Consider the following 25,855-nt stretch of genomic DNA (forward strand, 5'->3'; position numbering starts at 1 on the left):
TTTTAATGATGGAGTACTATTTTTTTGGATTCAATGGATAATGAATAAGATATTACATGAGTATATATTTTATTTTTTATTAATTAATAAATATTAATTGCATACCCGATTAATATATGAACTTTATAAATATCTAAAAATAAATAATAAATAACATATAAATATAAAATTATCATCACTTGACCTAAAAATCAAGTTTGCACATCATGGGCAGGAAAAATAAATGCTAATTCCATTAAAGAAACAAATGAATCAATTAATGCCACGTACTGTACGTCAAGCCATCACATATATAATCCAATAAATATTGGTTACCAGTTTCCCACAAACCGGTCAGTAGTAAGCTCCGATTTGCTCACCAATCTCTTGGCTCGGGGAAAGGATGAGGCTCCATTGAATATCATTATACCAACCAATATAAACAAATAATTTTGTGTAGATTATTATTTGTTTCTTGAGTTTTTTAATAGATAACTAATTAATCCCTTTAGCTTTAAAAATCCAATGTTGCCCCTAGATGTTTTAATTTTAATAGACAAAATTGAAAGGGAATTTAGAAATTTAAAATATAATTAATAATTAACTTTAATTAAGAGACTGAATAATGTTTTTTTTTTTAAAAAAAAAAAAAAAGAGAGAGACTAAGTTAGAGTTTACTAAATAATCTCACACTTTAATTTAACATTAAATTGGGCATTTATACAAGATAAGACTTTGATTTTCACAGTCGAACATATATATGAAATTAAGGATATAACCACATCTTTACAAAAGTTTAAGACTATGAATAAGTATTCAAACTTAAAATTTATCAAGTCTTGGAGCTTTCCAATTATAATTTATTGGATTATATGCAAGCAAAAGATTTGGATGATTTATCAAAACAACATTCAAGTTATTTTATTATTCATAGAGTTGGCTCACAGTTTGGCAAATACGAGACATACACGTTATATAGAATCTTAAACATATTACCTCATCGTTCCTTGTTCTGTGTGCCAATTAAATTTGGTCGGTAAGCTGTCCTAGCAAGATCTCAATGGTGGTCAATACTGTAGTTGTCTACCGTCTGGGCACGGCAATTATTATAAATGCTCACCGCATGAAGAGAGTCATCTTTATCGCTCGATCTTTATCCTTTATCTTTTAACAAACAAACTAGTGCATGAAATAATAATCTTCTGTGATTGTTTCTTAACATCAAATCTTGTCTAATGGAATTGGGGAGTGTGTTGCAGTTTCTTGAGAACAAGACCATTTTGGTCACTGGTGCCACTGGGTATCTAGCAAAGAGTGTGAATCTTCTCTTTTCCTTTTCTTTTTATAGAGATTTTCTGCTAAATAGTTAACAGTTTCGCTTAATGGTTGCAGTTTTTGTGGAGAAAATATTGAGGGTTCAACCAAATGTGAAGAAGTTTTATCTCCTTTTAAGAGCTGTAGATGCCAAGTCTGCTAGAGAACGTCTCCATGATGAGGTACTAAACACGATGCCTAAACTGACAATCAAATATCAGTACTGTCCCAAAAGAAAAGAAAAGAAAAATACGATCGAGAATTATGATTGAATTTTTAATGATTTTTCGGGTCTGATTTTACTTGCGGGAATGGATAGGTCATAGGGAAGGAATTGTTTAAAGTCATAAGGGAGAAACATGGTGCAAGTCTACATTCCTTTATATCAGAAAAGGTAGCTGCTGTCCCTGGTGACATCTCTTATGAAGAGTTGGGAGTGAAGGACTGTTCTTTGAAGGATGAAATGTGGAGAGAAATTGATGTTGTGCTTAATTTTGCTGCCACTACCAACTTTGATGAGAGGTAAATAAACAAAATATAGGAACACTGTATCTCCTCCTTCGTTAAATAATGTCAATACAAACTAATTCTTTCTTTGTTTTTACATGTGTGCTCGAACCTATTCATGCGATACACAAAAGATACGATGTTGCACTTGGCATTAATACACTGGGAGCTTTGCATGTCTTAAACTTTGCAAAGAAATGTGTTAACGTCAAGATGCTTGTCCATGTATCCACCGGTGAGTACACAGTTTTTTTTTTTAGAGGAGCAAAATGCTTTGACGTTACACAGCGCAGTTCTCCCGATAAGTATGAAAATTTCGAAGCTTCAAGTAGTTCCACCTTGATATATCCTTCATTCTAAGCCAATTCCGAACCAATATCATAGTCCCCCACGATACTCTCTCTTTAATACTGATTAAATCCTCATATTGCAAGCAAAACCATCTAGCCAAACACACGCACGAAGCATCCCTGATGAGTACAATTTAATTAGGCAGAGTTTCTTTTATTTGATTTCCAAGTATTAACAAAAACCAGCCCTTGCAATGTTTTTTTTTTTTTTTTTTTTTTAGGGGGGGGGGTCGATGAACATTAATATTATGTTGATCTGTTTACTGTACTTTAATGCGCATTAACTAACTCATACCATCAACAAAATGTTGAGCCTTTCAGCTTATGTGTGCGGCGAAGATGCTGGACTGATAATGGAGCAACCATACCATATGGGTATGGCCAAAAGGGGTGACGATAAAGTAGATATCAACTTTGAAAAGAAAATGGTGCAAGAGAAATTAAATCAACTCGTATCAGAAGATGTTCCAGAGAAAGAAATCACTTCAGCAATGAAGGATCTCGGCATTGAGCGGTATTTGTTTCTTTTCTTTTCTTTTCGAATTAAAATAATTTTTTTAAAAAATAACTTGAAACAAGTTCTAGATTGTTAGTTTATCGAATTAACTTGCTAGAAATTGCTGAATTTAATAATAATAGGTTATGATATCTAAATACTCAGTAACCAAACAAAAACCAAATTACAAATGAAATTGAGATTGAGATTGAATTAAATTGCAATATTTTTGTGTGCCTGTGAGTCTTTCTTTTGTGATATATATTGTAGGGCAAGGCGTTTTGGATGGCCAAACACTTACGTATTTACAAAGGCAATGGGAGAAATGCTCGTGGTGAATTTCAAAGATGATTTGCCCGTACTCATTATTCGACCCACCATGGTAGCGAGTACTTACAAAGAACCATTTCCTGGTTGGATTGAAGGTGTAAGGTAAATTTATCTATTGTTTACTAAGTTAATACACACAGAAAACACTCATTAACTTGCGTTTATACGTCTTTTTTTGTTTTATTTCTTAAATCTCATATTTCAAATTAATCTCCATCGTTTCACAGAACTATTGATAGCATAATTGTGGGCTACGGTAAAGGCAAAGTTTCGTGCTTTATTTCCGGCCCGCAAGCAACTCTTGACGTGGTAATAAGATCTCTCTTCTCCTATGATTCAAGCATAGACCAGATATGTAAATAACCAAATTATAAAGAAAAACACAGACTACAAGTGTTATCAGAACCAATATATATTGTATTGAAAAAGAAAAAGAAAAAAACTTGATTTGGCTAGCTGAACATAAGAACTTGTATTTATGTTGACGAGGCACCACAATCGAACCGATCGATGAAACCAGTTGTTGGACCAGTGAAATAGTGAACCAGAGGCCTTATTGGTCCAACCTGAGAACACATATACATGCATGTAAATATTCAAAAAATCAATTGGGGCCTTCAGGTAGCATGATAGAAGATTAAAAAAACTAACATTTTCTGAATATATTGCAGATACCAGCTGACATGGTTGTCAATGCAATTACTGTGGCCATGGTAGCCCGTGCCAGACAACATCCAGAGAGCGTTTATCATTTAGGTTCTTCGTTGAGAAATCCAGTGAATTTCTCAAATCTTCATGATTTTAGTTTTCGTTATTTCAGTGAAAACCCATGGATTAACAAGGAAGGAGAGGCTGTGAAAATTGGCAGGGGAACTGTTCTTAGCAGCATGTCTAAGTTCTACACATACATGACCATTCGTTATCTACTGCCATTGAAGGTGTTAGCTTGATTTTATCTGAAAGTCTTCTTATGTTTTTCTACTTTCTTATCGTTTTTTTAATTCTATTTTAACTATTATTTTTTTTTTCTTAAATCACAGGCATTGCAATTGTTCAACACACTGCTGTTTAAAAGATATCAAGACGAATATACTGTTCTTGATCGGAAATTAAAGCTAGTGATGCGTTTGGTAGACCTTTATAAACCTTATGTGTTCTTCGAGGGCATGTATGTATAATTTATTTTTATTATTATATTTGATTGGTCAATTAATATTGTTTTGATATGGGGCCAAAATATTGTTATTTTATGTAGATTTGATGACATGAATGCGGAGAAGCTGCGAATAGCATCAAGAGAGACTTGTCTTGAAGCAGATGTTTTTGACTTTGATCCTGTTAGCATTGATTGGGAAGACTATATGATGAATGCTCATATTCCTGGTCTTGTTAAATATGTGATGAAATAATTATTTGAATGATTATATCATATTTTTATTTTATTTTATTTTATTTTGAGAATTCATACCTAAATATTTCTAATTTTCATCATCTTATGTTAATTTTGATTGCCCATGTAATGGATTTATGACTGGCCATTCAAATAGTGAGTTAAATAAAAGAAAAACTTATTTTATTTTATTATTAATTTGTGTTGAAATATGTGGAGTCACCCAGCTTAAATTAATATCGATTTGGATTGGTGGTTTTAGAGTTGTGCTCTTTCTACTTTCTATATTTAAATCTCATGACTGCTCATTAAGATGAGTAAAAAAATCAAAAAATTAATTAAATTAAAAAAAAACTAAAAAAAATAACTAAAAAAAAAACTAATTAAACCAATTAAAATTTTAAAAAAAAAACCCGACCAATTTGGTTTTGGTTTTATAAGCTTGAAACTGAAAAAACCGAACCAGAAAAAAAACCAAGTCAAACCGAAAAAAAACAACCCAAACTGGTTTAAACTGATTTCAGTTTGGTTATTTTTTTTATATAAAAATTAAACCGAAAATAATCACTCATACTGCTCATGAGAAAATTTATAAATTTCTCTTCTTCATAAAAATAAAAAACTTGTGTGTTCTTGACAGAGGGTTTTTTTTTTTTTTTTTACTATCTACAGGAAAATAACACTTTCATATTACAATCAACAATAATTCTTTAAACCTAATTCCATTTTTGTTATATGTGTTCTCCAATAATTGAAGAAAATGAATGTTCCTATTACGTGGAGAATCAAATGAGTGAAGACAACTGATTATATTAAAGATGGAGACTACAAGAGAGTAGAGCATGAAAATTATTGTAAATTAAAATTATTTCAAGACCTTAAGAAAATAATGGTGTTTGCTCCATGAGTAAATGAATGAAACACAAGGAAGTTGATCCAAAAATATAGTTCATGTTATATTTAATATCTGGTTGTTTGTTATTCTTGATTAGAACAACATATATTATGATTAAAACATAACATTTTCTATATAAGATAACTTAGTAATTTCAAGTATAAGTATCATTTATATAACTGTTATACGAGTCTTTCCAAAGACATAATCTTTTCATATGAAATTATCTTGCTGATCAATTCAATATCATGTCATCTTCAAGTTCCTGCATATTAGTTCTAAGTATCTCTCATATATATCTCAGCTTATAAGAACAATTGTTTCCTATCATAAATGAAAAAACATAATATAAATCAATCTCAACAACTCTAATTAATGTTTAATTTTAATAGAACATTGACAAAAAAAAAACATTTAAGAACAATCCTTTGATATAATAGAAATATCATAATTACAAAAACTTTATAATTTTCTTTCGAAAACATTTTTGTCTCGTAAACTTTATTTTTACTATAGATTTATTAATTAAACATTAGATTCATTAATCAAATATAAATGAATATTAATGATAAAAAAAACTTTTATTAATAATAAATATATTTTACATAAATAAAATCAAAAACACATATAACTAACCAATTAGCTACAAGATATATGCACTAACATATTTATCATCCTCAAAGAGATGAAGAATAAATACTATAATGATGGTTAAAACAATGCTTTATTATGGTTTCTTGTAAGACGTATAAAGCATAAGAAATTATTCCTAATTTGATTCATAATTTTAAATAAGTGAAAACATTATTATCATGTAGGATGTTATCTTCCTATCCCCCCCCCCTCCCCCAAAGAAAAAGGAAATTATTGACTGGAAAAAAAAAGAGAAAAAAAAAAACCCAAATGGAAGTATTGGATTAAAATGATAAAATAAAATAAAATCATGTACTAAATTGAGAAAAAAAAAAAAACTTATAATGGCGCTGGTCACAAGGAATATGCTCTAGGAAGGAGATGGGGACCTCTCTTTCCTTTTTCCAGTCATAGCTGTGATTTTATCATCAGATTCTTGAAAAGAATCTCGGCTATGGAGTTTATGTTTGCAACTTGCAAGACTTTCTGGTCTGCCAAAGGTCGGTAATTTACTATTGCAGCGACTATCATTACTGTCTTTCGACTCTTCCATGGACGAAGCTTCTTCAAGAGCATCACAAGATCTTGCCCTAGAAACGCACAGCCAGCTTTGCGGAGAATCATTGCCATCACCTGCTACAGGGACATGCCACGACCCGTTTTCTGATTCCTGAAACCAAAAGACTGGCATCTCAGCAACACTAAAAGTGTAATTATAAAAAGAAAGGGGAGGAAATAAGAGGAGGACAAAATAGACCTATAACTAAGCAGCTTGAAGACAGCCGTTCTGCACCAGTATTGGCCGTGTTAGAAACAATACCTGGATAACTATCGAAAACAGAGGCGGCATTTGAAGTTCCAAGTTCCCTTTGACAAAAGTATATCGAACCTGCACGCAGGAATCAAAAAAAAGTTAGAATCGTCAATGATAACTCACCAAACACTACTAAATTGCTGTCCTGATGCAAAAAAACAACCCAAAACAAGGAAATAACTTGGAAGCAACTAGGGACAATGGAACGTGGAATAAACCAAAGCAACCATGGCATACCCTTATTTTAAGAAGGGTGAAGCACTCCATAGACCCAAATGGTGCTGGAAAGATACTTCATCTAAAGTTAGGAGTTGAAAAGAAACCAAAACCTCTAGTTTTTCATCCATGGATAGGAATATATCTAAGCATATAATCCATCAATAAAGGTAAGATGAACCTAGATGGTCATTATACCCGGAACAGTTGGCATTGCTTTCTTCACGAGCATATGACAGCACAAGTTAACCTCGTATAGGCCTCAATATTTACACACTTGTGAAGAGAAATATAACGATTTATCAAAAATAGTTGCACCTGGTATTCCTATGGTGCATCAAGTCAGTCACAGTCTCATTTTCGACAAAATACATTCACACGAGTCTCAACACTTGTGCATAAATATGGAAGAAAACAACTCCATTTTAATTCACAAAACACTAAATAACCAAAATGACTCCAAAAAGACATTTACATTGATGAATGTTACACTTCTTAGTATTAAAATAACAGTTCAAGTCAGATTTAGAAAATAATAACTAGGGAAAACTATGTGCGAGATACAAAAGGGATATTTAAGTCTAAGAAGATGTCTCCAATTAAATGTGCCACTACAATAATATATTTGGGTAATAATATATTTGGGTAAAAAGAGAGAAACTTATAATGGACAAGCAGATGCCCTGCATTTTCTTTAGAAATGATTGCTTCACCATAGTTTCTTAGAAGAAACGGTTATTAATAACAAAATCCACGAAATTAGAATGACACCAGATAGAGAGGATTAGATATTGGTGACGGCGCTGCTATGGATCTGTATTATTTTTTCAATAAAATATTACAGCATTGCAAATGCATTTTAGTCTCGAGCAATTAAGTAAGTTGATTTTATTTGAATCATATTGGAAAAATTAAAAAAAACAACAACAATAAACATAGATATAAAATACAAATCATAAAAATAATGATTAAATTGAAAATACCAATACATGATCAAATAAACTTGAACATGTTGAATTTTTCAATGTGGATTTTTACATTAAAAAATAGTAAATGTAAATCAAAAAACTTATGTATCCATCCAATTAAATAAATCACTAACCATTGTGTAATTAAATGAAAAAATAATAATCAATGCTAAGTAAAAACATAATTGAAAAAACAAGAGAAATCAAAAGAATAATAATCAAATTGAAAACACCAATACATGATCAAATAAACTTGAACATGTTAAATTTTTCAACATGGTTTTTCACATAAAAAAATCTCAAATGTAAATCAAAAAACTTATTCATGCATCTAATTAAATAAACCACTAACTATTGTGTCGATAAATGAAAAACAAAAAAGTAATCAACGATAAATAAAAACATAATTGGAAAAATAAGAGAAATCTTCAGAATAATAATCAAATTGAAAATAGCAATACATATTCAAATAAACTTGATGTTGAATTTTTCAACGCGGTTTTTTACATAAAAATCATAAATATAAATTGAAAAACTTATGCATGTATCCAATTAAATAAACCACTAATGATTCTGTAAATAAATGAAAAAAACAAAGTAATCAATGATAAATAAAAACATAATTGGAAAAATTAAGATACTAATATAAATAAAGATATTTAATATCACAACACAAATCATTTACCTAGTTGTGTTTAATAAATTTGTTTATGAAAATCAATTTGTAATACAAATTGACACATATAAAATTTATTGAACAAAATAAAAGTAAAAAAAAAAAAGGAAAAAAAAAACACTATGCAAGGTTGTATATATTAAAAATATTTAATCTATATAAAATATACAAAAAAAAAATTACAAATGAATCATAATAATCTCTGAAAAAACTAAACACACCCCATATAATTAAAATAATAATTATTATTCAAGAAAGGATAAAAAATAAAATAAAATAAAATAAATCATAGAGAAAAGGGTATTAATTAAAATTTACAAATTATTTGAAAAATACACATAAAAAAGCCATTAATATATATATTAAAAAAAAAAAAGATGCCAGGTGTTGTTGGGTTCATATGCCAGGCCCACAAGAAAAGGTGCACGCAGGCCTTTAATTTTTTTAAGTTTAATGGGACTAACAACCTAATTTCTTTGAAAAAAAAAAGATGATGTGTCATCTGGAAATCCCACCATTTAGCCACTAGTATAGCTAGAAAAATAGGATTATTTGATTTTTTTATCCAAAAACTCATTTTCAACCAATTTTTTATCCAAAACACCCAGGAAACACTCTAATAATCTTATTAAACCAATCCATAGCCTCCAAAAAAAAAAAAAACAATCCCAAACCTGAATTCAACCCTAAATCAAAAATCTTTCAAAGCTTAGTTGTTGGGATAAGGGAACTCCCTCATCATATGGGAACCATTTGACACAAAAATTGATTGTTTTGGTGGAGCCTAAATCTTCCCCAACACCAACTTTCTCTTCTAAGCCGGAAATCTGACAAACCCCTCTCTCTCCTCCACCCAAAAAAAAAAGAAAATGAAGTTTGGTATCAAAGTGTATTTTTTAAAAATTATAGGGATCGGTTAATTAATAGCTTAAAAAGATGAGGGGCAAAAATGAACTTTTAAAACCAATTGCAGACCTGCCACCTATTATCTTATTTTTTCATTTTAGTTCTTTATCTTTGAATTCAACCCTTATCCCCCAAAAAACATACAATTAGGTTCTAATTTGAGCTAAAAAAGACTCAAATGTGCAGAAGAAAAATTCAAGGACCAAAGTAAAAATTTTGAAAGAATATACTATTATAATCCACAGTGAGATTACTGAGATGATAAACAGTGAAATGACCACGTATTTTAGAGTTATGCTTAATTATGACATAGGACATACTTGATGTCTTTCTTTCCACTTGACAAAGAAGTCGCTTCCTAGTAGTTCGAAAATGTGATCTCGCATTTCATCATTTGTTACTAGCCAGCATCTAAGTTTGACAGCAGCATATAGCCAATACCTGAAATACAGAAGAACTTATTAACACAATACATATGCAAAAAAAAAAAAAAAAAGCTTTGCAGGACAAAGGAATTGACACACCCAATCAAGTCAACATTTTGGAAAAACCATGCTTGAAAACTTTCATGCTCTTAGTGAATTAATAATAATCTAAAGTCCAAAACAATTAGGCCAAAAGGAGATTTTTACAACAAATAATCCTTCAACTATAGAAATAACCGCACATGCATCCAAGCATCAGTTCTAGAAGCTTATACCAATCATCATTGGAACCATGAGGCGTGGTGTAAAGAACATCTTTTTCCATCCACTCTTGAATCAGCTCTCTAGTGGAAGGATTCTGCAGCAGTGTTCGGAGACGCTTATTGTGCAAAATAATAAGTGGCCGTTTTTTCCTGCTCTGATTGTACAGGTCTTTCATAACAGCATCAAGCTGCTCTATTTCAATTTGTGAGAAAATATAGCAAATGGGTTATACAAAATAGCAATTACTAAAGAAGCATACCTAATGGAAGACATAGGTAAAGTAGCATCAGTTCAAATGTACATCTACAACCTGAGAAATGCTAAATCCGCCTTCTGCAAAATTCTGCTGATAAAGTCCAATATTTGCTCCATCCATTATTGCTTCATAGTTGGCATGTTTTTCTAGCCAATTCTATCGTATAATATACAGAATGTTAGGAGAGAGAATATGAATAAAGAGATTTGAATGATAAGAGCAGCAATTTGTTTCTTAAAAAGAACTGCTACTTAAATTCTGTATCCCTCCCAATTCATCATGAAATTGAGATTTTCTATGAAAACACAATAGCATTTGCATGTTTTTTAACCAAGTTGAGCTAGAAGAGATCGCCTATCTAAATATACAAAAATCACAATATTTAAACTGAATTTGATCCTTCCATCCATTTAACGCTGCCAGTTAGTAAGGCAAAGCATGTTAAAGGGCAATGGCATTTCAAAACAATGGCTCAGTTACTATGCCAACATAATAAGGAATAACTATATGCACATGTGAAGAAAATGCTTAGCAACTATCGTCAATCAAATGTATATGCAGAGAATGTACCGTTTAAAACATTGATAATGTCACAATCACATGATGAAAAAACACCAACTCACTCACAGTGATGACACCAATTCAACCACTCGCTCACTCCCTCTCTCTTTTTTTATTCAAAGTCCTGGATCTTTATAAAACTTCAAATTTAGCATGGACCACAACAAAACCAACAAAATACGCGTAGAGTGAAAATTAAAACTAATGCACAATCCATTACTAAATGAACAAACACCACTCAGAAACAAGTAGAAAAATAAACACATCCACCACTCACCTGAAACTCGCTAAAATTAGCCTTAACCTCCCTTTCCATAGCCAGCCCAGCAACAGACTCAGCAAACCTCTCCGTTTCATCATCATCAATATCAACAGAAACCAACTGCTCCCCACAACAACAACATTTTCCACCAGCATTCACACTTCCTCTCCTCACCACCCACTTCTCCTTCCCAATCCATCCAAGCCCGTGCCACCCTCCCCCATTTCTTGAAACCGCCTCCCTCACTAGTCCCACATCCAATTCCACCCCATTACCCTCAAAAATCCCAAACCAATGTTCAATAACCTTTGCAGTCTCTTCTCTCACGCACCTCACCATCTTCCTCAATTTCTGCAAATACCCATAAACCCTGTCCTCTCTTCTAGTCTCCACGCTAACTTTCAACAATGCCGCAATCTCCCCCTCTTCTAAACCCACACCCATTCTCCCCATATGCTCCTCCACTTCATAAGCCTTATCACCCTCCAAGTTCTCACAATAACAAAACAATGCAGGATCATAAGTCCTCAGCCTTGGCAATTCATTATAAACCCCAATATTTTTAACCAAATCAAAAGCATAATCACCATCCCCTTTAGCAGCAGCTAGTCTAGCAACAGCTGTGATCGAGGCCTCATTGGGTTTGATCCCATTAGACACCATATGATCAAAAACTCGAAACCCATATTGCAAGGACAAGTCTTTCGTTGATGGGTCATTGAGTGAGATTGAACAGAGGTAAAGGAGAGTGTTGAAGTTGTGCTGATTGAGACGAGTGTTTTGGGATATTGCAGTGTCATAGAGGGATATAGCAGAATGTAAGTCTTTGGATTTTGAATAGAAGTTGAGGTTGTAGCTGAATTGGGATTCTGGGGTTTGGTTGCTTTTGGGTTTCTTTTTGTTGGCTGGGGAAGCCATTGCCATGGATGGAATTCTCAGAGGAAAGGCAAGGACAGTATTCAAAAACCCTAGACGTTGAAAAAGGAAAAACCATGTACACTAAGGATATGGGCTAGGCTTTAGTATTGATTTGTAGTTGGTTTTAGTGTTTTAAAGAAATAAAACGTTTTGTGCTTTGAAGGCTTAGAAATATGGGCTAGGTTTTATATAATAATCTCAGTACTTTTTTTTGTGCTAAATGGGCTTGGGCCCAAGGAAAACCAAATGTCCTAAACAATAGCCCACTCTAATGGGCACTTGACAAAACCGATATCAAAGACTTCATTTTATCTTACAAGTAATTTAAATTTTATTTAAATCAATTCTTCAATTAAACCCTTGATTTAATTAATTAAACTAGTCAAGAGCTTAATTAAATCTTTAAATTTCCAATCATGTTGCCCTTAACCCAAATTTTAATTCATCCTTCATTTATTTTATTTTTATTTTTATTTTTCATCATCTTTTTTTTTAATAATAAAAATTAAAAAGGTCAAAAATTGGGTTATGACAATTGTAAGTGATTAAATATTTATATTAAATATTTTATATATATTAGATAAACTTGAAAAAAAAAATTTAATTCATTAATAAATTATTTTCCTAGTTCATTTTCCATAACACAACCAAACACTGGAAAGTATTTTCCAGTTCATTTTCCATAACACTACAAATATCGAAAAATACTTTCTCATAATTCACTTTCCAGGAATTCACTTTTCCCCGGAATTCACTTTCCAAAAGGAAACCATTTTCCTGCAAACAAACGGACCCTTAAATGAGATAATCAAGGGGGTGATGCTTTTAGGGATGGAAGTGGTTTCCACGGATGGGGTTTTTTCATTTTCTTATTTAATTTATTATTTATTGAGTAAAATGTTTAGATATTTTTATGAATATTTATTATCCACTTATGATTTATTTTTATAACAAGAAACAAATACAATATATATATATATATATATATATATATATAACATGATAAGATTATAAATATGTATATAATATATTAGATTTGCAAATATTTTACTTCTATGTGTATCAGTTTAGATTTCAAGTCGGGTTTAATAATATTTATATCATATCTATTACTTATCGGTAAGATAACTATCTAAAAATACTTATCTATTTAGGTTGGTATTCATTGATTTTTTATTAGATTATCATGTTTAATGCCACTCAACCTGTAAAAAATAAAACCCGGTTATATTATATTATATTGAATAATTTATTTGTAAATTTATGAATGAGAAATCCATAAATTCCCGCATGCCATTGCTATCATAGTCGATGCAAAACATATTAATAAGTTTATTTTGATTATTTTGAATAAATGTATTGATATTGCAACTAGTAGCTCAACATCAACAAAACTAAACTATTGAGACGTCATGCATTACAAGAATCACCTAAACAATAAGATAGTGGGTTGGTCGTGCATCAACATGACATCACAAGAAGTGAATCATCGACACAAATAATGCATAGAACAGCATGAATTGCTAACCAAACGAATGCTTGAGTGTGGGTTTGAATTTTAAGCTTGAATGTTCCGAAGCAAAGCTCAGAAATGGTGTCTCTCAATGGCGACAGGATGGGTCTTTCACTCTTTTGTATTCTAATAATTGCTATCTTGATCATTAAGTTTGCACGTCCGTTTCTTGATTTATATACTCTTTTTCCACCGCAACAAGTCTTCCGTCTCGTTGCCTGATGTGATGAGAATTTCCCACCTCACTGTCACATTGTAGAATTTTGCTGATCAACTTTCTGCACACCCATTTGGAAAGAAAGGTATGGATCAGGTATTTAATATTGCTCCAAATTCACCGCCACAGTGTGTTTTTGAGTTCATTATCATAATCTAGAAGACTTGTACAGGGTTTTTAAGATTGAATTTCAACTTGTTTTTTTGTTATAATTTAAAAAATAATTTTTTTCAAATTATTTTTTTAGTGTTTTTGAATCGTTTTAATATTTTAATAATTATTATTACACTTATAAACATCCATGTTCTAAATTTTTGCTGGTTTTTTTTGCTGTTATTGCTAATTATTTTGTGGCCGCAGCATGTTTATCGTCCCTTCGAAATTAAAACATGTTACCATGGAGAAAATAAGCACTACTCTTTCTTAATGGAAACAATCATAAATGAGAAACTTAAACCTTTGTTTTAAATAAATGGTTTGAATTTATATCATGTAAGCCAAATCTATTAATTATATATTTAAATCAAGACTATCTTGATCCAAATATTTCATTAAACCCATTCATACTTGGTTGAAACCATGGATGATTTAGAAAAACTCCATTAAACCCAATTATTGTCGATATCAACACACTGTTCCCGTTAGTGCGCGGCAAAAGGCACTGAGTCATACGTGCCCTGACTCGTGAAGACCCCAAGCTCTCAGAGCAGGGGCCACGTGGCTACGGCGACATACTCATATACATCAAGAACGGAGTTTGAAAGAGAATTTGAAGTGGCCCATCAGCTAATTTATCCACTCAGCATTCAGTTCCTTTCCTTGAAGATGAAAGCCACACTCGAAATTTCTGGCCATGTATTTCTCAACGTGAATAACTTGTCGAAATACAAATATAGAATGGAGTTTGAAAAGTCATATTGCTTCTTGTTGCTAAAGCAAATAAGAAGTAGAGACCTTTCATGGCCTCAGAAGGACATTTTCTTTTTCAATTGGAAAAATCACTCAAATGGGCAGTTCGAATTAGTTTCAGAGTCTTAGAACATTAGAGGATTAATAATGCCGCATTAGTTCATGATTATGTGTTTTCTTGTGTGTTTTCTCATCATATCTTCAATAATAAATATGGTATAATTAACTTTATTTTAAATATGATATTTTAAGGTAATGAGTTTTTTATTTAGTATAATTAGCTTCTTATTAAAAAATTTCTAAAGAATAGTCAAAGCTATACAGATTATTATTTTTATCTAATTTTTATATTTTCTAACTTCATCGCAACGTGGGAGTGACAGGATATACTGTATTGTTGTTGACTAGAGCTTGTGCAAGTTCAAAGCAATGGCATGACCGGATATTCGTATAATCTGACGTCTTGTGTCCGAATTTTTTTGGCACCTTTCATAGTCAAAAGCTAAGAGATATTGGCACATTGCCTATATATATAGGGTAGCGAATGTAATTTTTTTAATAAAGATCTTCATAAAAGTAGAAAAAAAAAATTCAATATTAGACTTAGAAAAGTATTCATAACAGGTAAAAGTAACTTTGATTCCATTTCCCCCCTCGTAACAACGTGCTAAACGTACCGTCCTGCAAGCATGCTTATACTTGTGAGAGAAACGATGATCATAAGCAAATATGAAAAGAAAAAAGGCTTATACTTGTGGAAATGGTGAGTCGTCTTGGAAAAGCACAAGCCAAAACAGTTGACATTTTCCTCTTATCGAGTAGAAAAGGTGAGCAGCTAAAAACTAGAGTGGTCCTACAAGGAAATGTCGAGTTATTGATTACTTAATTAGCTCATGGATTACGCATTACTTTACATGTGAGGGTAATGTAAATAAGGGAAAAAAAATACCAGCAGTCAAGTTTTTTTTTACTATGGATGATTTTAACTCTGTTCAGAAAAGAGTTTAACTATCAAATATTTCACTTCTTGATGTTCAATTAACTCTAGATTGAATCTCCCATGATGGGCACCTCAAACATATATTACACACTCTCTTGGAGCTATGTGGCTAGTGAGGTAAAAAGGGTAAAAAACTATAACATAAAACTATTTCTGAAATTCCATTCAAATATGAGAAGATTGATATTCTTCTTCTTGTATGAATAGAAAAGAATAATTTAAATCTAAATAGTCATAATTTTTAATTACTTTAAGGGATGAGGAAGTAGATGTGTTGCATGATACAATATGATATGATATTATCGACCAACAACATTTAAATTCTCTTAATACAATCTTATCACCGGTAGCAGATGTTGTCATCTTTTATTGAAAACCTATGCTGGATAACTTGAGCAAATAAGACATTTTTTGTCTTCTTGGCTACGGATTTTATGTCCATGATCACGTTTATCTTGAAGAGAAGAAGTCACTTTCTTTGTTTAAACCCAGTTCATATTCTGCGAGGAGACTGTCTCGGATCCCTTTATTTCCTTTTCCCAATATCCTTCTTCTTTTAGTAATGAGCTAGGACCACTTAAGGATTGGGAATGCTAAAAAATATGGAGTAGGTGACCGCAACTGCCTCATTAGGGCAAATAAAATAGCAACACTGCTTGGAATACGGTGGTCCAAACTTTTGATAGCAATGGCCATGACAGACACTTAGCATCAAAGATGCCTTGGCATCAAAACACGACAATGGTGACTAGGCATGCCCTTTGTGATCCTTTGAGTTCCTCTTTTAGAAGCAATAGCTGGCTGTTAGAGAATAATATAAATTATATCTTGAAATTTTATTTAACAGTTTAAACTATTGAGTTGAGATGGTTCTTTGACAGGTATTAGAGCTTTGATGACTAAATGATCACGAGTTTGAATCTCATCATCTCCTATTTATTTGATAAAAATCAAGCACAATGTAATATAGGCTCGTGCAAGTTTTAAATTGAAAGAGCTTTCACTTGAGGAGGTGTGTTAGAGAATAATATAAATCATGTCTTGAGACCTCATCTAACAGTTTAAGTTATTGAGTTGAGATGGTTCTTTGACACCGGCAATTAGTAACAAATCTATATGCACATCTAGCTTCCTAAGTTCCAAGTGTTTTTGTTAGAAAAAACTTTGATATCTTTTGTCTTTGAAATTATTTTTTGCTTAATGCAACGGTGAGTACTGTTATATCTCCTAATTTATTTGTTAATTGGCCATTTTCCCATTAATAATGGGGTGGCATATTCTCATTAATTATTTGATGAATGGACTGACAAGCTCCTTTCCTCTCGAAAGGTAACCTTAAATCTCAAGTTATTTCTACATGGAATTATATACGTAGACAAATTGAATGACTTCATAAAGGAAACCTTCACAAGGGGATAACCTTCAATATCAAGTTCTCTTTTATTGATCTGCAAAGCACTCCTTAATTTAGCATCCATTTCCTTGAGCATTTGACAAGCTAATAGTCGTGCTAGCTACTTGATATCTACCAAGCATTCATGACCATATCTTCCCTGAATTTATTTTGTGGAAATCGTATCATAAATAAATAAGAGAATATTTCTATAACAAAATGATTAAAATTGTTCTGGGAGGTCAAGCAAAAATCGATTTCATATGTACTCTCTTTGATTAGGAAGTAGAAATTCTATTTTGTAATCAATATAGTGCTTTCAATTACATAAGCACTTACGTAATACATACTAAGAAAGTTTTGTTGCCATACAAAATGGAATATGACACGAATTCAAATTCTAGGCTTGATATATATATATAAGCATCCGTAATTTTTCCTCGCGTGTCTTAAATTCACAGATAATCAAGCTCTAAATTATATTACAAAACCATGGCCATGTCGAAGAGGCTGGTTCATTAATTTACCCCTGTATCACGGGCTTGCTAGAACTTGCTGTAGTGAGTGTTGTGTTGAAGAAATTTAGGCAAATAATTCACGTCTGAGAATAAGAGACATGCAAATGGTGCTAGCCGTTGGCTAGCTATGAAAGGAAAGCCTAGATGTTTTGGTCTAGCTTTTATTAATTAGGAGGTGCGATTGAATATATACAATATCCATATGTAAATAATCAACCGGTAAAACCAATATAATAAGAATATTTGTTGCAGAGCCCTCCTGTAAAATTAATATATGTGTATATTTGAGCTGGAGATGTGATTTATTTACCCTTTTCCAAAAGAACGGAGATCGAAGCAGAATATATACAATTTCTGTATTATATAAGGCTACGTACGTGAAGATACCATACTTGTAAGCTTTGGTGATTTGATTATCCATCAAGCATTCTATAAAATAGACCTGAGATAGCATGCATGTCAGAGCATCAACTGACCAGCTTATGGATGTGATACTCCTCAACCACTCCAGTGCTTAGAACATGTTAGGCCGGCAAAGCCAAAGTAAGCACATAAACAATATGCTTCGGGCACAAGAATTTGACGTTAAATTGTAAATCATGGGGCGGCAATCAACTAACACCTTACCCATGGTTTGTGGCAAAATAATGAAGTCTATCCCCCTTTCATTTCCATTGATTTATTAGAGGAACTTTATACTTTGTTTTTTGTTAAGAGATCTTGACTTCAAATTGTTATATTGTAAGAAAACAAATGTTAGCTTCAAGCAAACAATTAAACAATATCAGAGAGGAAAAGTAACGTGGACACGTTAAAAGGAGAGGAGGCATGACTTTCCATATATGCTTGCAGAGAGAAAGAAAGGGGAAGACGAGAACATCTAATTAAGGTAATATGTACAGCAATCTAAGGCCATTTGCAATGAGCAATAGCCACCAAAAAGAGCACATGACCCTTTAAAATCATCGATCTGCCAGTGACTTGGAAGGGGTTGACCTAGCTACAAGCGCGTGGGCTGCTGGTGTGTTTTCAGGCTTCCCTTTCTTGAATCAAAACCGGCAAGCCACCTCGAACGGTGGCTGTAAAACCCGGGATGAACCTTGGTACTTGATTCGGATCCTCAACCACAGTATTAAACCCTCGAATTATTGCAAGAGCAACAGTTTTCATCTCCACAAGGGCAAGTTCCTTGCCTATACAAATTCTATGCCCAGCATGGAAAACAGTATACTCAAAAGGGTTTGCGGGCACAAAAACCCCTTTCTTTAACCATCTTTCAGGTTTGAAAGCGAGACAATCTGGTCCCCAAATCTGATCCATTCGACCCATTGCATATTGATGGTATGTTGCCCTGGTCCCTTTAGGCACAAATGTACCATCAGGAAGTATATCATCCTCTTGAGCAAACTTAGAATCAAATTGTACTGGCGGGTACAATCTCAAACTTTCATAAATTGCAGCATTTAGGTAATGCATTTGAAGCATTTCTTGAAAGTTGGGAAGTTCTTGATTCGACCCCGTGACTTTTTCTATCTCCTCTCGAATTGCTGACACTACTTCTGGATGTTGTGATAATATCCAGAAGAAACTGGTTAGGCCTGAAGCAACTGTGTCTCGCCCGGCCAAGAGAAAGCTTATAACAATGTCTCGAAGGTACCTGTCATCACTGATGGATGTCATGAATCTTGATAGCAAATCACTGATATTAGAGAAACCTTCTTTTCGCTTTTGATTTATCATTCTCTCAGCTAACTCATCCACCTTCTTGATTGCTTCTTTGAGTTCCCTCTCGGAGCCTATGTTCAGTAGCCTCTTGATCTTCCAGACCATTGGCGATGCCGCTATGGCTCGCTCAGCAGATAACTTTGATGCGGCATCAAAAGCTGAAGCAAATTCACAAACAGGCAAGGATAACTCGAGGCATCCGGGGTCCAACCCAAATGAGAATTTGCAAATGTTATCGAAAGAAAATCTTCTAAACACATCTTGCAAATCCAAAACTTCTTGTTTAGCAGCAGCTGATGACAAGAGGGGAATCAGCCTCTTACGAATCTCAGTGATTATGAGATCAAAAGCATACATTCTTATCGAAACACTCCCTAATTCAAAGCTTGCCATTTTCCTCTGAAACTTCCAAGAATCACCATCAACATTAAAAATACCTCTACCCAAAAGATCGCCCAAGAGATCAGAGAAAGGTTTCCCTTTCGGGTAGTTATCAAACTTTGTCTTGATCATGTGCTCAACATTCTCAGGATTAGCAGTGATGATGTTGCCGAGAACATGCAAATGAATAGTACCAGTTTTTGAATTGCGAAGAAGGTGAGTATACCAATCACAAAGATTAGTAAAGTCTTTGGTCCAGCTTGCAGAAAGATAGGCCTTGCAAACATCACAGTTACACCATGGTTTCAACCTCCAAACATAGATCAAGGAAGAAAACATAGAGAACAATATGGTAAAACCGAAGAAAAGAAAACTAAAAGCAGCTACAAAATCCATAGAAGAAAAACGAAGAGAGAGTGTTCTGAGACAGAGAGAGGGTGGGGGGGAGGCAAAAGAACATACATAGAAAGTAAGAGAAGATAAGAACTATGCTGAAGGGTTGATGAAATGAAGAGGTGGTAATGATATATATATATATATATATATATATATATGGTGGGGTAGCTATTTGCTAATTAATCCTATATCCAATTGTGGCCTAGCTGTAGACGATTGAAAAAGGAACGAAATGCGGAAGTTGTACTCCTACTAGCAGTCTAGCATAATATCAATTCACATGAACAAAGCGTGCGCTAAATAGCATTGCGTGCTCGTCATATCCTCTCGTGGAGAAGACATTCAACCACGTGAACTTTCTAATTTTTATTCCCCATCTCTGGCGACAACTATTTGTGTTGTGCCTTTAGCTTTTTTTAGTATATTTTAAGAGGATGCGGTTTTTAGTATTTTTTTTAAAAGAGCCTATCCGGAACTCAATGCTTTTCAAATAATGCTTAAATTTTAATTTACTAAAAAAAAAATTTTATTTTTTAATATATTAATATCAAAAATAATTTTTTAAAAAATAAAAAGTATATTATTTCGACTTATTTTCTAGAAAAAAAAATGCTTTAAAAAACAACCACTACTACATTCAGAAGCACTACCTAAAGATGTATTATAAATTTCAACTCTCAATTAACTAAGTGTTGAAAAATAAAATTAAAAAAAATATCTATTAAAAAAATCACAAAAAACAACCCGAGTTAATTAGGGTTAACCTACCAAACTTATGATCTGAGTTATAGAAAGGGGTAACCTCATAGAAAGCAAACCAAAATAAATTACAAAGCTTAATTCTTAAGCAGCGCAATATTAAATGATAAAATTAAAAAAAAAAACATAAATAATCTTATTGGATTTTTAGTGATTGGGTTGACCGATTAAAATGGGTTCAAACCTCATCAAGTTAACTTCTATGATTTATTTTAAAATTAACAAAACAATGTGTTTTAATTAAAATAATTTATTTAAGTTGACCAATGACCTAATAATTAAAACATTTTTTTTAGTCTGCTTTTGAATCAAGTTTGACATAGCAACATTATTAGCTATTATAACTGTCAGCCCTTACTAGCTATTACTTATAATCCATCACCAATAATGAATACAATTTGATAAATCATCACTAAAACATCAAGGAAATGTCTTACATCTTAATTTAACTATGGTTTTTTTTAAAAATAAATTTTAATTTTTTTTATATATATGTTGATCGTTTTGATGAACTAATATTAAAAATTAATTTTAAAAATTAAAATAATATTATTTTAACATATTTTTTTTTAAAAAAATTCTTTTTCACCCAATCACATAGCCATGCTGGAGTTTTTAGACGATTAAACTGCCGCTAACACCGCTTAAAATTAATAAATTTGATCATTTATTGAATGAGGAGCCATTCCATTTCCAACTGAGCAACGTTCTTGCCAATTTGACCGACCATTGAGAGCCAAAGTCGTCCTGTGAGCCTATCATTGCTTCAATCAAGCACACATTTCTCTCGCAGCTTTCACACAGAACAAGTTTTAATAATGCCATTGCCCGGTGCATTGAACACAAATGTTAGAGCCTTAAAAAAGATCACAGCTATGCTCAAAACATTGAAAATCTTGCTTCTTGCCATTGCCAGGCATGCATGCGGTGGCCCAGATATCAACTCAGATTGTAATTTATCGCAATCTTTAATTAGTTTCTTTTCTATTTTTTTTTGTGTCTTATTTGACTCCAGCTTGTTCTTACTACCTCTATGAATGTGTCCCAACGAGCATTCCTTTTGCAGGGATATTTTTTTATTTTTTTTTAATTCTTTTTCATGGCCAGCAAGGGTCGGCATGCCTGGGACATGTTCAAGAGTCGTGGACCGTGGATGGAAAAGCCAAAACCTGCTTTGTTCACTTCATGTTTATCTTATAATTAATCTGTACCGAGTTTCAAATCAATTTTTTATAAGAAAATGGAAAAAGAAAAACCCTTTATTTGGTTTCAATTTTCCATCAGAGCCACGTCTATGACCTTTCCTTTAATACCACCTGCAAGCAAGCAAGCAGAAAGGGGTCGAAACTTCTTTTTTCCTTTAATTATTTTGAGTTTTTTTTTTTTTTTTTGAAAAAAAAGTGTGCTTAAGTTGTCTGTGATGATCATGTTTTAGCTAATTTCTTTTGCTGGGCCACCAATATTTTAGGAAAGACATACAAATAAATATTATGTAAGATTAATGGAAATTCAGCTATAGATGGGTGTGGACGGGCTACAATCCCAAATTGCTTAGTAATTTTACCGCCTAACGCTATTACCCATAAGAAGATAAATATTAATTTTTTTCCCTTTTCGTAGTTAGCAAACACTTTTTCCATTTTCTTATCATTAGTGACTTAATTAATTACCTATAGATGGCACCGTGATTTTAGGATGGGTAGCCGATCAATTTGACGTGGGAACACCGCATTATATATATAATTGTAAGCTTGCACCAGACATGAACAAAGTTGGTTTAGACGTACTTAGCAAATCCTTTCAAAATCTTACATTTTGAGCCGCGATTTTGCTATCAAAACCATTCTTGAAAATTCGATCCCAAAACGAATATATTTACGCTCTATTTGTTTGTTGGAAAGTAATTTTTTTAGAAAAATAAATTCTAGAAAAAATGAATTTCGATAAAGTATTTTTTCAATGTTTGGTAGTGTAATGAAAAATGAGTTGGAAAACATTTTCCAGTGTTTGGTTGTGTTATGGAAAATGAGCTGGAAAATAACTTATTAATATTTTATTTTTCTCAAATTTATTAAATAATAAGAAACAAATCTTACAAATTAAAAAAGTTGAATGAGAATGAAATTGAAAAAAAAATATAATTTCATAAATTATCTCAAATAAAATAAATAATAATCAAAATAATAGAGATCAAATCTAAAAAATTAAAAAAAAATAAAAGATGAAGAAATTAAAATAATAATAATCAACATTTCATAAATTGTTTCAAATAAAATAAGTAACAATCAAAAGAATGAGGATCAAATTTGATAGATAAAAAATTTCAATAAAAATATGATAAGGAAAAAGCAAATAGCAATTATAAAAAATAAGGACTAAAGTTAATATAAAAATAAATTTTAAGAGATGAAATTGAAAAATAACTATTCAAAACAAAATATATATAGCAATCAAAAGTTTGAGGATCAAATTTGATATAATCAGCAAATAATGACATTTCTAAATTTTTCACAACTTTCGAAAAGTGTTTCCCCCCCAAATTTTTCAGGAAAACACTTTCCTGAAAAAGCAAGCTAAATTTTCTTTTTACTGGAAAGTGTTTTCCATTGACCAATTTTCCTACTGACAAACAAACAAACACAAGAAAGTTTGGAAAGTGATTTTCCGGAAACCACTTTCCAGAAAACAAACATAGCTAAAGGGAAAACACTTTCATGAAAACCAAGTCAAATTTTTCTTTCACTGAAATTAACCGGAAAGTGTTTTCCGTTGACCAACTTTTCTAATGACAAACAAACACAGGAAATTTTAAAAAATGATTTCCTGAAAACTATTTTCCAGAAAATAAGCATAGCCTTGATGTTGCTCTTATATGGAAATAAGAGGGTAACTCATAGTTAGTACATTCGACTTGGTGCAATGTTTGGTGGCTTGAGAGTTTAGAAAATCTATTTTAAAAAAATATATTTTTCTCAATCTAGATTTTTTTAGAATATATATAGAAAAAATTTATTGATGAAATCTTGAATCATTAATAAAATCAAACTAGATTAATTAAAAGTTAATTTTTACTCACTTGACTTGAAACGGGTTTATCAATTAAGTCCTAGATTAGTTTACTAGAAATGAGACAGACCATCAATTTTTTTTATATGTATAATAATTGAGATATTATTGATGGAATCAATTTATTCTTTGGTAAATTAGAAATTAAAACATTAGTCCATGATTATCAGGGTCTCTAATTAAATCATTCTCTTTATATCTAAAGTTATTATTCCAAATCTTTAACCAAAGTATAAGACTGTTCCTTGAAATTGTGCATTTCAATTCAGCATCTTATCCTTAAAGATAAGTTTGTTCCTCGCTATCCAAATATCTCATAAAATACCATAGGATAGCTAGCATTATTAAAGCATTTCGATGGAACTTATCTTTTATCATGTCGTACCATTGATTAATGATTTGATCTATTTCATTTATTATATGCCCAGAAATACCAGACCAATTCTGAAATTATTGTCACAGCCTCGACATGTTATAGCAATGGAAGAAAGGATAATTATCATGTTCTGTTTTATGCTTACAGATGGAATATATTGCTTGGCCAGAAGGAATCAGACAACGGTGGCCTAGGATAATAGACACTCTGCCATGCATTAGCAGCAGCCATATGAACATTTTGATATAGACGTAGGCTATGCAGTAAAGCGCACAAAAACTGCAGCTCATTTTCCTGTTTCTGTAGATGATGTGACACTGACAAATACATATACCTTTGTTTTTCCACCTGTTTTCCACGTTTTATAAATACGCCAGCAACATAACAATTCAACAAACCTACGGTATATAACGTCCCAAGAGACTGACATATATATATATATATATATATATATATATATATATATATATATATATATATATATAAAAGTTGATGGACACCATAAACGTAAGCCTTGTTTTCACTCGTACTGGGCCCTACGCTGAAAACTATAAAGAACTGTAGCCACCAATAAGTGCTGTCAACTTCAGCACTTCACTCAAATATTCAGGCGAAACCATGGCAACCCATGAAGTTGCTTGGCGTTATCTCATCTCCCTTTATTCTCTGAACCGCCCTTTTGACCCGTCGGTGATGCCCTTAGACCGCCTCTGGTTCAGGGAATACCTTATCCTTAAATCAGATTTCATATTCAGAGGATAAATTCATTCGTGCTTTTCTGTTGAAGTATGGTGCTTTTAATGGTTATAAAGGGTGAATTAACAAATAACTTATGAAGATAGAGCTAGGGGGAAACATCGGGCATAGAACAATTTTCTTGTTTTGAATTGAAAATAAAATAACTGTTCTATATTATTTATTTAACATTAATTAAAAATGCATTTAATTTTCAACCACGACCATCAAAAGTAAAAGAGCACGTGACTTGTATTTAGTGTTAACCGAACTAACTCTATTTGAGCGCGAAACTTGTTCCTTCTAGAAAGGAGAACAAAAAAGAAGAGATGGCAGAATTTACTGTTATAGAAAATATTATTTTTTAAAAAAATAATAAGAAGAATTAATCAATCATATAAGTTAACATGAAAAAAGAAAAAGAAAAAGAGCAATATCCTGCTAACTGATCATGTATTTAAAAAATAATTAATCATGTTAGAATTGAAATTACATACAAAGTATATATAGCAATATGTTGGTTTCAGTTTTTATTGTTAAAAAGATATTTTAGAGGTATGTATATCATAAGCATTTAAAAGTCCATTTTTATTAAAGTTTTATACCATAATACTGTCTTAAAATATTATTAAATTCTCTAACTTAAGCATGTTTTATAATAATAGATCTAATAATAAAAAATATATTTAATTTATGGTAAGTGCTTA

General features: G+C 32.0%; 3 protein-coding genes across 4 annotated transcripts; 1 reads left to right on the top strand and 2 right to left on the bottom strand.

Moving 5' to 3' along the window:
- The first annotated feature begins 997 nt into the window (after positions 1-997).
- Positions 998-4,532, top strand: LOC118059798 (alcohol-forming fatty acyl-CoA reductase-like). 2 transcript variants are annotated; one of them, XM_035072771.2, is made up of 10 exons: positions 998-1,293; positions 1,372-1,475; positions 1,613-1,815; positions 1,935-2,035; positions 2,472-2,664; positions 2,917-3,078; positions 3,204-3,285; positions 3,648-3,914; positions 4,017-4,144; positions 4,232-4,532. In XM_035072771.2, exons 1-10 carry the CDS (start codon positions 1,215-1,217, stop codon positions 4,383-4,385), a joined length of 1,473 nt encoding a protein of 490 aa, XP_034928662.1. In that variant the 5' UTR covers positions 998-1,214; the 3' UTR covers positions 4,386-4,532. The 2 variants fall into 2 exon arrangements, with proteins under 2 accessions (XP_034928662.1, XP_073265040.1); XM_073408939.1 differs by having other exon boundaries at positions 4,017-4,106; positions 4,232-4,362.
- A 1,623-nt stretch (positions 4,533-6,155) lies between these two features.
- On the bottom strand, positions 6,156-12,268 carry LOC118060123 (proteinaceous RNase P 2). The gene is made up of 6 exons (XM_035073275.2): positions 11,258-12,268; positions 10,474-10,575; positions 10,175-10,350; positions 9,795-9,915; positions 6,715-6,783; positions 6,156-6,564 (listed from the first exon to the last, which is right to left on the bottom strand). Exons 1-6 carry the CDS (start codon positions 12,164-12,166, stop codon positions 6,265-6,267), a joined length of 1,677 nt encoding a protein of 558 aa, XP_034929166.1. The 5' UTR covers positions 12,167-12,268; the 3' UTR covers positions 6,156-6,264.
- A 6,253-nt stretch (positions 12,269-18,521) lies between these two features.
- LOC118060360 (cytochrome P450 94C1) lies at positions 18,522-20,333 on the bottom strand. Its single transcript, XM_035073573.2, has one exon. It carries the CDS (start codon positions 20,210-20,212, stop codon positions 18,740-18,742), a length of 1,473 nt encoding a protein of 490 aa, XP_034929464.1. The 5' UTR covers positions 20,213-20,333; the 3' UTR covers positions 18,522-18,739.
- Positions 20,334-25,855: the final 5,522 nt, after the last annotated feature.

Source organism: Populus alba, chromosome 4 (genome assembly GCF_005239225.2).
Source record: "Populus alba chromosome 4, ASM523922v2, whole genome shotgun sequence".
NCBI lineage: Eukaryota > Viridiplantae > Streptophyta > Magnoliopsida > Malpighiales > Salicaceae > Populus > Populus alba.